Raw genomic sequence first — 17913 nt, forward strand, 5'->3', positions numbered from 1 at the left:
AAATACCAAGGGTTCACTCAAAGCATGGCGAGTCCGCTTTTAGCTATTATGCTGAACCAGCTTCCAGAGGAGATCAGACGTGCTCCTACAATAGTCACATTCAAATCCAGACTCAAAACACTTCTGTTTAGCTGTGCATTTACTGATTGAGCACTGTGCCACTGTTCGTCCGACTGTTTGTACTGTACTGTATTTCATTTTATTTTTCTAAACTCTTTTAATTATTCTTATTTCTTGTTATTATTTTAATTTCTTCTATGTAAAGCACGTTGAATTGCCATTGTGTATGAAATTTGCTATATAAATAAACTTGTCTTGCCTTGCCTTGATACAGTGATAGTTAAATTTGAGTTTTACAGAGAGTGTTTCCCAAAAGTAATCCAGGAAATTCTTTGAAAGTTTTTGTAAAACATTGTAAAAAACTTATGATATAAATTATGATATTTTATACTTTAGTTTTTGTTTGGCAGACACTTCTGCCAGTCATTGATTTGTTATTTTTTAATCATTTCCCCAACTACACTAAGAGAGTTAGAGAACCTTTTAATAATTATCCAGGGGCTTAACAGGTTCTTTATACGGTAGCGGTGCTATATAGCATCTCAACCACCCCCAAAGAACCACTTTTTTGTGTGTGTGTGTGTGTGTGTGTGTGTGTGTGTGTGTGTGTGTGTATAGAGCACAACCAAAAAACAAATACGAAAGTGAAAGATTTGTAAGTCTGTTGTCACATTACCTAAGAGTACAAACTGGATGAGGGAGTGTACATATTCATAATTACCCTTTACAAAAATGCATAGCCTTGCAGACCACAACACATCAGAGGAAGTCTACAGGTAATCATCTTTATATCTGCTCTACATGGATTATTGCAACAATTTGAATAAAAGATCACTTGGGATATAATAGACACCAGTAAGATATATCAGATGCTACTATACATTATAAAGGCATTATATTCACAGAATCCAGGATTATTATAATTAATTTAGAGTGATTGCTTTTTGGGTGAATATATTGTTCTTGTTTTTTTTTATTTTAGTTTGCATCCTTGTGGTGCACACAAACTGTAATAGAATTAGGGATTCCTTTTTGTTTGTGTATAGTTTCTCACAAATATTTTATTATAACATGCAATTGTTATGTCATGTTTTTATTTTAGAAATGCATTGTTCTAATATTAGTTAGAATGCGGTGAGATTACATTTGTAATTTAAAATCTCAAAACATTAATTAATTTACAATTTACACACCAATCAAGTAAGATCCTGTTTGGCCAATCACTATATAATTTTAAGTTTAGACTGATTTTTAAGATTGCCATTTTTTATTCAACAGATTATATTAGTTCAGTCCACTTTATATATAGATCCATCTATCCAAGAAGAGAAAGTTTTAAGACATCATGAAGAAAAGGTATGTCTGTCTATCTTTTACCAAAGGATTGGTTTATTAATTTATTGGTGGTGGTTGAGGAGATTCTCCCTTCCATGTAAAGTGCTTTGAGTGCTGAGAAAAAGCGCTATATAAATGTAATGAATTATTATAATTAATTATTATTATTATTAAAGAGATTAAGATATTTAAGGTATTTGAAAAGAGATATCTGTACCTTATGATAATATAAATTACATTTTACATCTACACAATGTCACCATTAAGTATTTGCTATTAAGATGAAGTACATTTACACTGTGCATACTGTTAAACCTTGCTGTAAAAAACGACCAAAATTCTGACATCTGATCATACCATTGTCAAGAAAATAGCCTACAGGAAAATACTGTAACTTAACAGTGCTCAAAGTCGACACTCAGAGATTGTGTTCCAAATGATCACACCCTACACCCTCATTCACTATTATCATTATGGAAGTAAAATAACGCCAAATGTTTTTGAAACAAAAAAGCCTGTTGAATTGCACTACTTGAAAAAAATAGGCATTGCATTAACCATGCTTGCATTTTAATGTATTGTATTTTTAGGGCTTGCATTTTTATGGGCTGAAATTCAACATGGTTGAATATTTAAGCTGTGAATATTTCAATTAAAAACCATTTCAAACACATTTTCATTATTAAAAATTCAATAATCCATATTCATCTTTCATATTTCACTTCCAAAATATTCAAACTGTTTAAAAATACAACCTATAATATTCAACAGGCAATTTAAGGGTCCATTTTATTTCGCTTTGCAAATTCGCTTCCACAAATTCAGTGGTTCAAATTCGACAGTAAATTCAACATTGACATCCAGGAACTGCAGGAAAAGCAGTAGATTGCTGAGCATACTCTCCATCTGCTGTTAGTCGACCTCACCATTAGATGGTGCAAGCGCGTGTTGTTGACGAAGACCAGAGCAACAGTTAGAGCAAGCCATTCATTCATAAAACTCATTTACAGCAATGTAAGTGTATTTGTGATTATTATGACGGCTGTTTTATGTTAAATTCAGTGTCTTCACAGTTACTTTTCCTGTGTAGCCTACATGCATCTTTCTCTACCTGGAACGAGATTATACAGATCCAATGTTACATTTGAGGTTGACATATTTCTCTTGGTTGTTTAGTTGCTTTAACTTTATATTGCGGCGATGTGCTGCATGCAGGCTATTAGGGTTTCCTTCAATACTTCAGGATTCCCCTGCTGGACATATAAAACGCTTAACGTAGCTTAATGGACTAATACAGTGATATAAAAGATCAAATTCACAGGCAAGCAGATGGACTCAGAATATGAACTTAACACAGCGCAAAGTTTAATTCTGAGCGTTTCCAAGTGATATACTGGCATAAAGTTGGCTTGACATTGGACATTCGCACATTTAGGGACCGTCTCTAGTTACATACGACATTGTTATACACGTTTTTAACTTAAATAGCACGTGAATAGAACGACTTACAGTCATAAAACCAACTGTAAAGTGTTCATGTAGTGTCAGGCATAATGCGCAGCCTTTATATTTTTGATTTTTATTCAAATAAATTGAAGTTTGCTATTGATGTTAGAAACGTGTATGCCAATTTTGTATGCAACTTTAGAGACGGTCCCTAAAAGTGCGAATGTCCAATCAATGTCAAGCCAATTTTACATTTAGGCTACATTTAAAGGTGCTCTAAGTGATGTTGGGTGACGTCACTTCTTGTTGACGTTTAAAGTATTGTCAAACAAAACGGAGGCTAGCTAGACTCTCCTTCCTCCTCATCCGCGCACTAACTCCCCAAACCCCACCCCCATATCATTCTTGTCAGTTATTGGCTGGAACAGTTTGTTATGTTTCGTGGTGCGGGTGAGCCCAGATTGTTTTTGTTGCTGTTTGTGGAGCCTGTGGTGTCTAGAGAGACCGCGTTTTTTTACAGTGTGTTCAGGGGACAGGCAGCTAGCGGATGGTGAGGAGATGGTTGCTGTATGTGACAAAAAATATTTTGGCCTAAAAAACGCGTGACATCACTTAGAGCACCTTTAATCATTTAGCAGACGCTTTTATCCAAAGCGACTTACAGTTAAACTAAACTAACAATAGGACTACAATATGCAAGTGCTATGACTCATATATATATAGGGGTGTAACGATTCGTTTTAACAACGATTCGATTCGATTCGTATCGCGATTCGTGGTTGTCGATACAATTCAAGGACGATATTGGTTCATTTAGAACGATACGATCCGAAACGATTCAGTGACTTGAAATCGATTCAGTGACTTTTTAGCCAAAAATTCTTGTAAGGGAATCAGGTATCAATTAATTATGGATATAAACAAACAAGTAAACAACAATTAATGTCAAATGCATTCATATTTTATTTGAAAAAAAGTAGGGCTGCACGATTATGACAAAAATCATAATTGTCGATTATTGCCTTGAAATTGTAATTGCGATTATTAATTACGATTATCACAACATTGAATGATGTTTTGAATAGTTTGGCCATGGGACTTACATTTCCCCATGGTCATCAAGCCACGACCCAACTTTTTAGGAATTATATAGGCCTATTATAATACATTTGTTTACACAAAAATTATTGACACACAAGTTCTGTCCCCCTTTCCTTAACATACAAAAAAAAAAAATTTTAAGAATATGACAAATACTGATAAACAGTAGGCACTGCGAGGTTAAGCTATTAAAAAGCAGTCCCAAACTAGTTTTTGTTAATACAATCTTGGTATGAGCCACCACAGTCATATAAAAATATACAAAATAACCAGTAAGTGGCATTTTGTTATGGAAACAAACAACAATTAGGCTACCATGGTGATACACAATACTTAAGAGAACTGGTAAAGAAACATGGAAACTGTTCCTGATAAATAGCAACACACATGACGTACCAATAACGTAATTTATTGGTATTTTACTTTATTCCGTTACTTACTAATTTACGACATTGCATGCTCATATTTCTTTTGCGCTTTAGTGAAGTGATACAGAGCGCACCGGCGCATTTGCGCGTGCAATTGAAGGTTGTGCGGCTAAGAGGACAGGAAAGTCTGTGGTTTTTCTGAGGTGAGAGTCTTTGCGCTGCTGCTGGCGCGTCACGGATGGCGATTGTAACATATTAAGTATGTTATACATATATGAGGTTATGAGGACATCAGTGGGGTCATCTGATATAATGACATCCAGAGTCACGTGTGTATGTTTTGTTACTGAAGAGTCAAATAAAGTTATGTGATGGAGCAGGGGCTCGTGTTCGTCTGTCTGTCTAAAGAACAGAACATGGTGTCAGAATAAAACTGATAAATACGCAGAAAAAGAGGATGGCACAGTTACAGCCCACCGCCATTGATTCTGCAAGGATATCTCTCGGAAAATTGGAAGAACTGGATACAGAGGTTCGAACTTTTCTCGCTAGCTAGAGGAGTAGCTGAGAAGTCTGAGACGGTTCAGTGTGCTACATTTCTGCACGTGGCGGGGGAAGAGGCCATAAAAGTATGTAATACATTTGAGTTCTCAGAAGAGGAGAGAAATAAAATACAAGTACTAAAAGACAAGTTTAAAAATTACTGTGAGCCTTGAAAAAAAACTACTGTACATCAGACACATCAGAGTTTGGTGTTCAGCATGATTCATTAATTCGTGATAGGATTGTGTGTGGCATAAGGGACTGTTCGTTATTTATTTAAGGGGCCACCGGAGGAGTTTTGAGATCTGTTGTCAAAAAAGACATGACCCTCCCTTCGCCAGCAATAATTTTTTCTATGACCCTCCAAAATGATTGTGAAAAAAGGCATGACCCTCCCCGATAATTTATTGATTAGCCTACTTCTGCAAAGATGTTCAGATAGCCATTGTTTTTTGTTTGTTTACACCATAAACTCTTGCTTTCTCATCTTACAAGGGCTGTAACGATAGACCAAACCTACGATTCGGTTCGTATCAAGATTTTTGATTTTAGATTTGAAAAAAAATCATGTTTTCGGTGCTGATGCGGTGTGACTCGTTCACCATGTGGGTGGCGCTGCCAACAAAGCATCTAAAAGCTGTCACAAAATAACCGGCAAAAGTAATGATTATTAGCCTAATATGTCAGATATAGCAAATATAGCAAGGAGACATTTTAATTGTTTATTAATAAACAAGTGTTTTCTGTGTCGACTGCAAAGATAAAAGTTGACAATGCGTCGCGATCTTCTCAGAACGCGCCAGAGAGAAATGCACATTTCAAAAGCAGAAAGCAGTCTGTTTTCCTTCGTTTTGAATTGTTCTGTTTAAAAGTAGACATTTCAAGCTTTCTATATATTTCTCAGGTCTGTGAGGCAAGTAGCATAGCCTATCTTACGCTGAGTTTCGGTTCATTTATGAGACAAGAGTCCAGTTCACTCGCCCGCGCCTCCGTGTCATGATCACCGACAGTTCTACTATATTTACTTCTTAGGCTATTTATTAAATACAGATGAAACATTGATTAAAATTAAGATACAATTAATAAAGAATCGAAATTCACTTTAAAGAAAGGCTTTGTGCTTTCTGTTTGAGGTCTCTGGGAAATATTTATAAAGTCGCTTTCAGACGCAGAGCAGTCATGTCTGTAATGGAGAACTGTCACGCCCGTAACATTGTTTTTATTTTATTTTTTCACATAAATGCGAACACGAAAAATAAAATACAAATAGCCTAATATTTGATGTTCTGTGGAGGCCGATCTTTATTCATCCGGTGTGTATATATCTTTTGGTTTGCACAGTGTAATTTATAGAATTACTAACAAATATTTTTCCACCTAAAAGTTAAAGATTTTTTGTCACGTCACATGTGTATTTCCCTCATATTAAATATAAAACGCATTTGTAGACTGATATTTTTCTAATGTCTTGACTCCTTTCAGACGTTTCAACATATTGGTATTAAATGCATTTTCTGAGAATTTATATTTCAAGTTTTGACTGCAAATGTCACGTCCATAACACTGGAATCGCCCAATTTTAACGAATTTATCCTCAACTAGTTTTTGTGGTGTATGGTCTATGTATTTAATGTTAACTTAAATAATACTAATAGTAATTTAAAGATGTGGTAACCCTACATCTTACACATCGTGGAAACAAAATAAGAATAGAAACTAAAATATAGCCTAGTAGCGCGCTAGCGCACATTCTATCAACTGCAGTTCTGGTGCCTCAGTCCCAATACTGTAAAACTCGACGTACATTCACATCACATGTTAATGCAGTGGTAGAGGTACACTCACAGGACACTGTGCACTTATTCGCATTCACAAAAGTTCATTATTAGCTCGTGCTTTAAAGCTTTGCCGGGAAAACATTTCTTTGGCATTCTGTTCTGAGTCTGACATGATGCACTTTTTCTAAGCACGCACTGAAGTGCGCGAACAGCGGCAAACGTGATTTTTGTTGGGTCAGACCCATCTGATATCGAAGGGGGGCTGATAACGCGAGATCAACATGCCATGGAGCTAAATGGAACAAAATAGCACCAAACAAGCCACTTTGAAATGTTGCTATTTTCATGAATACAAAAGTTGGGTGACCCTCCCCTTAGACTTAAAAAAAGTTGGATGACCCTCCCCTCAACAAAGAATAAAAAGACATGACCCTCCCCTATTTTCCTCCGGTGGCCCCTTCCATAAATACCGAACGGTCCCTAAGAGAGGATCAACTAAAAGGCAGACTTCTAAGAGAAACGGATCTCACATTGGAAAAGGCCATAGACATTTGCAGGGCCAGCGAGATCACGTCGAGTCAGATGAAAGCACTCAATGATGAAGTAAATGTACACAAAGTTGAATCCATAAAGGCAAAGAAAAGAGACACCAAATTAGAGCAGACGTCAGTGATGAGAAAGGAATGCAGCAGATGCGGCAACAAGCACGAGTACAGAAAATGCCCAGCCTACGGGAAAACATGTAAGTCTTGTCAGAAGAAAAATCATTTTGCAAAGATGTGTAATGCCAAAAAGTCAGAGTAAAAGAATGCACGTGATTATACAAGATGGTAACATGTAACATTTTTTTTTTTTATTATTTATTTTTATTTTATTTAGGAAGGCCTTTATGTGCTGATTGTTTTATTGTTTTTATGGTTTTTAGTATTCTGTAATTATTATTGTTGTTCTTTTGTGTAGCACTTTGAGATTCTTCGGAATGAAAAGTGCGTTATAAATAAAATCTATTATTATTATTATTATTATTATTATTATTATTATTATTATTATGTTTATTGGTACAGTAACAGTGGAAAAAGAAAGAAAAGTAATGTCCAATACAAGTAAGGAGGATGAACAATGGGTCGAGACAATCCAGATAAACAAGAATGATGTAAAAGTGACACTGGATACAGGAGCTGAGTGTAATGTCATGTCAGAAAGAGTGTACAAGTTGCTAAACATAGCAGGAAGACTGCAGAGGTCAAGCTGCAAATTTGTTACATATTCTGGACACAAGATGGCGCCATTTGGGCAAGAAAGCACTGAATTGTGTGTACAAAGGACAGAAATACAATCCTGTTTGAAACAATGAAGCATGATGCACCTGCCAGTCTAGGACGATCTGCATGTCAAAAAATGGGCATGATAAAGAGACTGTATGAAATTGAAAAGAGCAGTGACATTCTCAAGGATTTTGACGATCTATTTGAAGGATTAGGCTGTTTACCAGGAAAACACCACATACAAATTGATCCAAATATCAGACCAGTTGTGCATGCACCAAGAAGGATACCTGTCGCTCTGCGAGAGAAAGTGGTGGAAGAACTACAAAGAATGCAGCAGATGGGGGTCATCGCATAGCAAACTGAGCCAACTGAATGGGTCAACAGCATGGTAACTGTAGTTACATTGAAGAAAATGCGCATTTGTATGGATCCTAAAGATCTCAATCTGGCAATAAAAAGAGCATAATCAAATGCTGACATCAGAAGATGTGGTCTCAAGAATGCCGAATGCAAAGTACTTTTCTGTGCTAGATGCGAATCAAGGGTTTTGGCAGATGAAGCTGGATCATGAAAGTTCAAAGCTTTGCTCAATGAACACGCCAATTGGGCGATACCGTTTTCTTAGGTTACCTTTCGGTATATCCTCAGCGTCAGAAGTCTTTCAGAGATCCATTGCACAAATGATAGAAGGACTGGAAGGTGTGGTAAATATCATCGATGACTTGCTGGTGTGGGGAGACTCCATTCAAGAGCATGATGAAAGGCTAATAAAGCTGTTGGAATGTGCACGAAAAAAAAACAATTTAAAGCTCAACAGGAACAAGTGCAAAATAAGAATGACAGAGATCAAATACATAGGACACATACTGAGTGCTCAAGGAGTTAAGCCAGATGAAGAAAAGGCAAGGGCAGTGACTGAAATTCCACCACCACAAAGCAAGCAAGAACTGCAAAGATTTCTTGGAGTAGTGCAATATCTGGCAAAGTTCATTCCCAATATGTCTGACATAAGTGCACCTTTGAGGAAATTGCTGGAGAAAGAGACAGAGTGGCACTGGGAGGATGCTCAACAGCAAAGTTTTGAAAAACTGAAATATTTGGTTACTCAAAATCCTACTTAGAAATTATTTTATGTGAGCAAACCAGTCACATTGTCGGTAGATTCCAGTTCAGAAGGAATAGGAGCTGTGATTCTGCAAGAAGGAAGGCCAGTGGCTTATGGCTCAAGAGCTCTGAACGACTGTCAGCGCAGATACGCACAAATGGAAAAGGAGTTGTTAGCCATAGTTTATGGATGTGAGAAATTTCACCAGTATGTGTTTGGAAAGGAAATCACGATTGAAAGTGATCACAAGCCATTAGAGAGTATATTTAATAATTATCGCTGCATCAGGCTCCTATGAGATTACAAAGAATGCTTCTACGACTACAGAGATACAATCTGAAGGTGATGTACAAACCTGGTAAGGAACTATACATAGCAGATGCTCTAAGTCGTGCTTATCTACACGAAAAAAATAGGTACAGACATTTTTTACCATAGTGGTTCAGCATTTATGTGTGGACTACTTTTCAAAGTACATTGAAGTAAAACTACTCAGGGACACGATAAGCTGTGGAGTCATCAGGGAAATGAAGTCCATCTTTGCAAGACTTGGAATTGCAGATATAGTAGTATCTGACAATGGACCTCAGAATGCAAGTGCTGAATTTTCAAGTTTTGCAGAGGAATGGGGATTCAAGCATGTGACTTCAAGTCCTGGTTATGCACAGTCTAATGGACAAGTCGAGAGAGCAGTGCAAACAGTGAAAAATATCTTAAAGAAAGCGCAGAGTAGTCAATGTGATCCGTACATAGCACTACTGGAGTACCGTAACACGCCACTGGAAGGAATAGGATTATCACCTGCACAACTACTGATGGGGAGACGTCTCAGGACGAAGCTACCAACATCATCTGCATTGCTTACCACGGAGACAATGTCGCAAGTGCATGAGCAACTTAAAGGGATAGTTCACTTTAAAATGAAATGTATGTCATCATATCTGTATGAATTTCTTTCTTCTGCTGAACAGAAAGGAAGATATTTAGAAGAATATCAGTAACCAGGCAGTTTCTGGTCTCATTGACTTGCATAGTATATTTTTTCCTACTATGGAAGTCAATGGGACCCAGAAACTGCCTGGTTACTGACATTCTTCTAAACTAGTGCAAAATGCCTGTGAAAAATCAGTTTTTGTGTGTGTTTTTAGTAATTGTTGGTTTGGTGCTCATTGTTACAATTACACAGCAAAAGTTCAGTGACTATTTTTATTTGTGCATGGTAGAAAGCACAAAGTGAACTCAGAGAAAACGCTATGCTTGAGCAAACAGTTTGTGAATAGGCTACTACAAATGATGCCTGTGAAAGAGACGTGAACGCATTGAATATGATATGTTTAGCTGGTAAATAGCATATGCTACTATTACACAATAGCGATAACGTTAAGCGCACCAGAATGAAATATTCAGAAGTAAACAATATTCAGAAGTAAACAGCATAGCTGACTTACAGATTCAGATAACATCCACAAATGAATAAGCATGTCGTGATTCAGGGAGCAGTGCAAAGTGCCCGTGCAAAATCAGTTTTTGTGTGTGTTTTTAGTAATTGTTGGTTTGGTGTGTTTGAGTGCTCATTGTTACAATACAGATGCTACGCTTGAGCAAACAGTTTGTGAATAGGCTACTACAAATGATGGCCGTGAATAAAATATAATATTCGGAAGTAAACAGTGTAGCTGTAACAGTGAGTGTTTATATCAGAATGTTTATTTTTAAACCACAACCTTCTTGGGGCTTCTTTTACTGGTATTTTTAACGATATCTTTTGCATTTCTCATCCAAACAACATCAAACTTGGCACTGCACTTACTCGTGCCCGTAGCAAGACACCTGTCGAGTTTGAAATCCATCGGACAAACGTTCGAGAGATATGCGAATAACACACAGACAGACAGACAGACAGACGTTTCTGTTTCAGCAGAAGAAAGAAATTCATACAGGTTTGAAACAACATGAGGGTGAGTATATGATGACAGAATTTTCATTTTAAAGTGAACTATCCCTTTAAGCAGAGACAGAAGAAACAGAAGCAGTACTACGACCGGATGGCTAAATTCTTACCTGATCTGCAACCTGGATAAGGAATAAGGATGCAAAAGGGAGATTCCTGGAAGACAGCTGTTGTTCTGGAAAAGCATGAACAGCCACATTCTTTTATAGTAAAGACTCCTGATGGAAAGCTGTTCAGACGAAATCGCAGACATTTAAGAAAAACAAATCGAAACAGACTCTTCAACATTTGAGAAAAACGTTGACATGGATAGGATAGCAATGCACTTGACAGTAAGGACATTTCAAATGAAAGAAATGGTAATGGAAGCGTAGAGAAAGAGCAAGCTTACCGTACAAGGTCTGGAAGAATTGTAAAAATACCTGAAAAATACAAAGACTGAGAGTTAATACAATGTACGTGCATTGTTGGATGTGCAATAAGTTAAAATGCAATAGTTTATGAGTATAAATGCATTTGTGAAAATGTGTTGAATAATTTTGTAGTTATGCTGAAAGTTTGGTAAATGAAACTCAAATGTTGTGTTTAAAAGTTTGTGCAAAAGTTCTATGCATCAGTATAAAGAAATATACTTAAGAAGGGGGATGTAACATATATATGTTATACATATATGAGGTTATGAGGACATCTAGTGGTCATCTGATATAATGACATCCAGAGTCACGTGTGTATGTTCTGTTACTGAAGAGTTAAATAAAGTTATGTGATGGAGCAGGGGCTCGTGTTCGCCTGTCTGTCTAAAGAACAGAACCAGAGCCCGTCTACGGAGAGCCTGCCCATTCCCTATTAAGTCCTATTGTACCGAATTTTGGTTGTAGTTCCACCAGAGCTCCACTGGGGGCGATCGCCATGAGTGCAAAATGAATGGGAGTCTATGGGGATAGACGGCTAAATTTGTCTCTTTCACCCGATTGCCGTTGAGAAATCTCAGTTCCCTTTCGTAAAGGGAACTCCCGCTGCATCGATACTCGATACTTTGGGGAATGCCTTCGGCATGACGCGTCTGAAGTCTACTATACAACTATTCCAATCTTGATTGGTGCAACGTCATTACGTCACGCGTGACGTCGCATGTGACGGTGATCCGGAAGCTATAAAACGGTCACAGGAACCAGGAAGTGTTAGCTTCTGGTCTTCAGCAAGCGCTCTATGTACAACTTGTCTGTCTTATTTGGTGTTGTTTGTCCTGTTATATTGAAGAGTATTATATGGTATGAGTATGGCCGAGAAAAAACAGTTTAGACAATGTGCGTCCCCTTGCCCACGTTTTCTCGCCGAGGGTGACACACACTCGCTGTGTGTAGTTTGTTTGGGAGTGGAGCATGCACAGGCAGCGCTCGAGGGCGCTGTCTGTGCTAACTGTGAAATCATGCCCCTGAGAACGCTCCGCTCCCGGCGAGCTATGTTTAATGAATCCGGCCAGCCCCGCGATCCTCGTGGATCAGGTCCCGCGTCTGTCGAGGCAGCGCGGCGTCTGCATTCATGGGGATCGCAGCGGGATCTAGTGGATAATGCTGAGACGGCTTCGGCCCTTTCTCAGCATTCTGAAGCTAGTTCCCGTAGTTCCGCTCAGGGTGCGGAAGCCCGCGCTGCGGCTTCTTCCGCCCCGGTAGCGGGACCGATGCTCGAACTCTCTGGTTCTGAGGAATTGGAGAGTATGAGCATCGATGCAGGGGAGTGTGAAAATCAGACATCAGTCCATTCCCCTGCATTTGAGGAGCTGCTAGAGGTTGTGACCAGAGCAGTTGATAAATTAAAAATTGACTGGCCACCTGAGGTGCAGGAAGCGACAGTAAAAAGTAAGCTCGATGAGCGCTTCCTGCAGCCTCGGTCACAGCCTCTACGTCGGAGCCTGCCATTTTTCCCCGATCTCCACACTGAGGTGTCGAGATCGTGGGATAAGCCCTTCTCCTCACGCATATCTGGCCCCAATGTTCATTTATATTCCAACATATTGGGTGCTAGGGAGGAGGGCTATGGGATGATGCCCAGGGTTGAAGAGTCGTTTGCGTCACACCTCTCCCCTGACGCTGCATCATCCCTGCGGGCTCCGACGCTTCCCACCAAGCCCTGCCGTACAACATCGGCCTTGGTGGGAAAGGCATATATGGCGGCAGGTCGGGCTGGTAGTTGTCTGCATACGATGGGGCTGTTGCAGGCATACCAGGCCGACCTCCTTAAAGAGGTGGACGACAGCGGGGAGGTCGCCTTCGACGACATCAGGGAGATGCGTCGAGTGGTTGACTTGTCTCTCCGTGCTACTAAGGAGACGGCCCGCGCCATCGGCCGCTCCATGGCAGCATTGGTAGCTACGGAGAGACACCTGTGGCTGAACCTGTCGGGCATCGGGGACAAGGACAGGGCTTGTCTCCTCGATGCCCCGGTTTCGCCTTCTGGCCTTTTCGGCGACGGAGTCAACCAGGTCGTCGATAGGTTTCAGGAGGCGAAGCGACAGTCAGCCGCATTTAAAGAATTTATCCCCCGCCGTCGTTCCAGGTCTCGTGGGTCTGCTGCCAGGGGGCAGTCCCAGGAGGCCGCCGCCAGCTCCTCACACCTGCTGAGGCAGAAGGAGAGTGTTGCTTCTCGTGCTCCCCCCCAAGGGGCCTGGAGGCAGAAGCAACACCCTCAGTCGAGGTCTTCCAAGCCGATAACAGATCTGAGGACTGTTATTCAGGCGAAGAAGGCCTCGGCTAAGAGGCCATGACGGGACACCCAGGCCTCTGAGGGCATCCCCCTCCGCGTGGGCTTTTTAAAACTTCGCTCCGCGGAGCCCTCAGGAAATCGATGTTGCTTCCCGCCGCCGAGTGCGCCTCGGGACGCATCGAGTTCCAGCGAATGTATCACACAGAATATTTCTATGACATCTAGTGGGTTGAAACGTTCGCTACCTCTCACGAGGCCTGTAGAAAAAATGGTTCGGTTGGCTCCTGCCAGAAAACTGCTTACAGATTCAGATAACATCCACAAATGAATAAGCATGTCGTGATTCAGGGAGCAGTGCAAAGTGCCCGTGCAAAATCAGTTTTTGTGTGTGTTTTTAGTAATTGTTGGTTTGGTGTGTTTGAGTGCTCATTGTTACAATACAGATGCTACGCTTGAGCAAACAGTTTGTGAATAGGCTACTACAAATGATGGCCGTGAATAAAATATAATATTCGGAAGTAAACAGTGTAGCTGTAACAGTGAGTGTTTATATCAGAATGTTTATTTTTAAACCACAACCTTCTTGGGGCTTCTTTTACTGGTATTTTTAACGATATCTTTTGCATTTCTCATCCAAACAACATCAAACTTGGCACTGCACTTACTCGTGCCCGTAGCAAGACACCTGTCGAGTTTGAAATCCATCGGACAAACGTTCGAGAGATATGCGAATAACACACAGACAGACAGACAGACAGACGTTTCTGTTTCAGCAGAAGAAAGAAATTCATACAGGTTTGAAACAACATGAGGGTGAGTATATGATGACAGAATTTTCATTTTAAAGTGAACTATCCCTTTAAGCAGAGACAGAAGAAACAGAAGCAGTACTACGACCGGATGGCTAAATTCTTACCTGATCTGCAACCTGGATAAGGAATAAGGATGCAAAAGGGAGATTCCTGGAAGACAGCTGTTGTTCTGGAAAAGCATGAACAGCCACATTCTTTTATAGTAAAGACTCCTGATGGAAAGCTGTTCAGACGAAATCGCAGACATTTAAGAAAAACAAATCGAAACAGACTCTTCAACATTTGAGAAAAACGTTGACATGGATAGGATAGCAATGCACTTGACAGTAAGGACATTTCAAATGAAAGAAATGGCATGTGACGGTGATCCGGAAGCTATAAAACGGTCACAGGAACCAGGAAGTGTTAGCTTCTGGTCTTCAGCAAGCGCTCTATGTACAACTTGTCTGTCTTATTTGGTGTTGTTTGTCCTGTTATATTGAAGAGTATTATATGGTATGAGTATGGCCGAGAAAAAACAGTTTAGACAATGTGCGTCCCCTTGCCCACGTTTTCTCGCCGAGGGTGACACACACTCGCTGTGTGTAGTTTGTTTGGGAGTGGAGCATGCACAGGCAGCGCTCGAGGGCGCTGTCTGTGCTAACTGTGAAATCATGCCCCTGAGAACGCTCCGCTCCCGGCGAGCTATGTTTAATGAATCCGGCCAGCCCCGCGATCCTCGTGGATCAGGTCCCGCGTCTGTCGAGGCAGCGCGGCGTCTGCATTCATGGGGATCGCAGCGGGATCTAGTGGATAATGCTGAGACGGCTTCGGCCCTTTCTCAGCATTCTGAAGCTAGTTCCCGTAGTTCCGCTCAGGGTGCGGAAGCCCGCGCTGCGGCTTCTTCCGCCCCGGTAGCGGGACCGATGCTCGAACTCTCTGGTTCTGAGGAATTGGAGAGTATGAGCATCGATGCAGGGGAGTGTGAAAATCAGACATCAGTCCATTCCCCTGCATTTGAGGAGCTGCTAGAGGTTGTGACCAGAGCAGTTGATAAATTAAAAATTGACTGGCCACCTGAGGTGCAGGAAGCGACAGTAAAAAGTAAGCTCGATGAGCGCTTCCTGCAGCCTCGGTCACAGCCTCTACGTCGGAGCCTGCCATTTTTCCCCGATCTCCACACTGAGGTGTCGAGATCGTGGGATAAGCCCTTCTCCTCACGCATATCTGGCCCCAATGTTCATTTATATTCCAACATATTGGGTGCTAGGGAGGAGGGCTATGGGATGATGCCCAGGGTTGAAGAGTCGTTTGCGTCACACCTCTCCCCTGACGCTGCATCATCCCTGCGGGCTCCGACGCTTCCCACCAAGCCCTGCCGTACAACATCGGCCTTGGTGGGAAAGGCATATATGGCGGCAGGTCGGGCTGGTAGTTGTCTGCATACGATGGGGCTGTTGCAGGCATACCAGGCCGACCTCCTTAAAGAGGTGGACGACAGCGGGGAGGTCGCCTTCGACGACATCAGGGAGATGCGTCGAGTGGTTGACTTGTCTCTCCGTGCTACTAAGGAGACGGCCCGCGCCATCGGCCGCTCCATGGCAGCATTGGTAGCTACGGAGAGACACCTGTGGCTGAACCTGTCGGGCATCGGGGACAAGGACAGGGCTTGTCTCCTCGATGCCCCGGTTTCGCCTTCTGGCCTTTTCGGCGACGGAGTCAACCAGGTCGTCGATAGGTTTCAGGAGGCGAAGCGACAGTCAGCCGCATTTAAAGAATTTATCCCCCGCCGTCGTTCCAGGTCTCGTGGGTCTGCTGCCAGGGGGCAGTCCCAGGAGGCCGCCGCCAGCTCCTCACACCTGCTGAGGCAGAAGGAGAGTGTTGCTTCTCGTGCTCCCCCCCAAGGGGCCTGGAGGCAGAAGCAACACCCTCAGTCGAGGTCTTCCAAGCCGATAACAGATCTGAGGACTGTTATTCAGGCGAAGAAGGCCTCGGCTAAGAGGCCATGACGGGACACCCAGGCCTCTGAGGGCATCCCCCTCCGCGTGGGCTTTTTAAAACTTCGCTCCGCGGAGCCCTCAGGAAATCGATGTTGCTTCCCGCCGCCGAGTGCGCCTCGGGACGCATCGAGTTCCAGCGAATGTATCACACAGAATATTTCTATGACATCTAGTGGGTTGAAACGTTCGCTACCTCTCACGAGGCCTGTAGAAAAAATGGTTCGGTTGGCTCCTGCCAGAAAACTGCTTCAGGTCACCGATAATAAAAATAAATACAAAAATAAGGAAAGAAATACAGATGTGAATATAGCACCTGAGGTCAGTCCTGAGAGACTGATTCCCTTAGTAGATTATTTAGACACCTGGAAAGGTCTTCAAAATATATCTCAGTGGGTCCTGAATACGGTTGAGAAGGGATACAGAATCCAGTTCCAGTTTAGACCACCTAAGTTTAGTGGCGTTATTCACACACTGGTATCTCCTGATCAGGCTCAGGTGATGGAAGATGAAGTTCAGACTCTCTTAGCTAAGGAGGCTATAGAATATGTGCCCTTAGAGCAGAGGGATTCCGGGTTCTACAGCCGGTACTTCATAGTTCCAAAAAAGGATGGTGGGTTGCGTCCCATTATAGATCTTAGGGTATTGAATAAATCTTTGAGGAGATTTAAATTCAAAATGTTAACTATACCTATGATCGTTCAACAAATCAGATCTGAGGACTGGTTTGTTACGATAGATCTTAAGGATGCGTATTTTCATGTTTCCATCATCCCACATCATAGGAAGTTTCTTAGATTTGCTTTTGGGGGAAAAGCTTATCAATACAGAGTTCTTCCGTTCGGCCTAGCCTTATCCCCTCGCACCTTCACTAAATGTATGGATGCTTCCCTTGCTCCTTTGAGACTTCAGGGGATTCGTATCCTGAATTATATAGATGACTGGCTTATTTTAGCTCAGTCGGAAGAACTGGCAATTCAACATCGAGATGTTGTTTTGAACCATTTGAGGTGCTTGGGGCTGAGACTCAATGTAAAGAAGAGTTCATTAACTCCTCTTCAGAGGACTACGTTCCTGGGAGTAGAGTGGGACTCAGTCACGATGCGGGCACAGTTGTCTCCCGCTCGTATTGAAACCATTTTAAACACAATGAAGAGTATCAGGTTAGGCCAGGCTATCACTGTGAAACATTTTCAGAGAATTTTGGGTCTTATGGCTGCAGCTTCCACGGTAATTCCCTTTGGTCTGCTTCATATGAGGGCCCTGCAGTGGTGGCTCAGGAACAAGGGATTTTCTCCTCTGGGAAACCCTTTTCGCACGATCAGAGTTACACACAGATGTCTTCGTTCTCTGGTCATGTGGAAGAAACCAGGGTTCCTGTCTCAAGGTCCGGTTTTGGGAGCACCATGTGAGAGAAGAACTCTTACCACGGATGCGTCCCTCACGGGCTGGGGTGCGGTTTTGGAG

General features: G+C 41.6%; 1 protein-coding gene across 4 annotated transcripts in view; it reads left to right on the forward strand.

Annotated features, from left to right (window-relative positions):
• The first annotated feature begins 782 nt into the window (after window positions 1-782).
• LOC311066087 (glutathione hydrolase 1 proenzyme-like) overlaps window positions 783-17913 on the forward strand; it is a 71226-nt gene continuing 54095 nt past the window's right edge. For 2 of the 4 annotated variants that reach the window (XM_084087074.1, XM_084087076.1), the window contains exons 1-2: window positions 805-836; window positions 1339-1416. In XM_084087074.1, the coding sequence (XP_083943200.1) occupies window positions 1406-1416 (11 nt within the window). In that variant the 5' untranslated portion in view covers window positions 805-836; window positions 1339-1405. Of the gene's footprint in view, window positions 916-1338; window positions 1417-7120; window positions 7374-17913 lie in introns of those variants that run through there. The other 2 variants (XM_084087075.1, XM_084087073.1) reach the window with 2 other exon arrangements.

This window comes from Abramis brama (assembly GCF_963993115.1).
Source record: "Abramis brama genome assembly, chromosome: 16".
NCBI lineage: Eukaryota > Metazoa > Chordata > Actinopteri > Cypriniformes > Leuciscidae > Abramis > Abramis brama.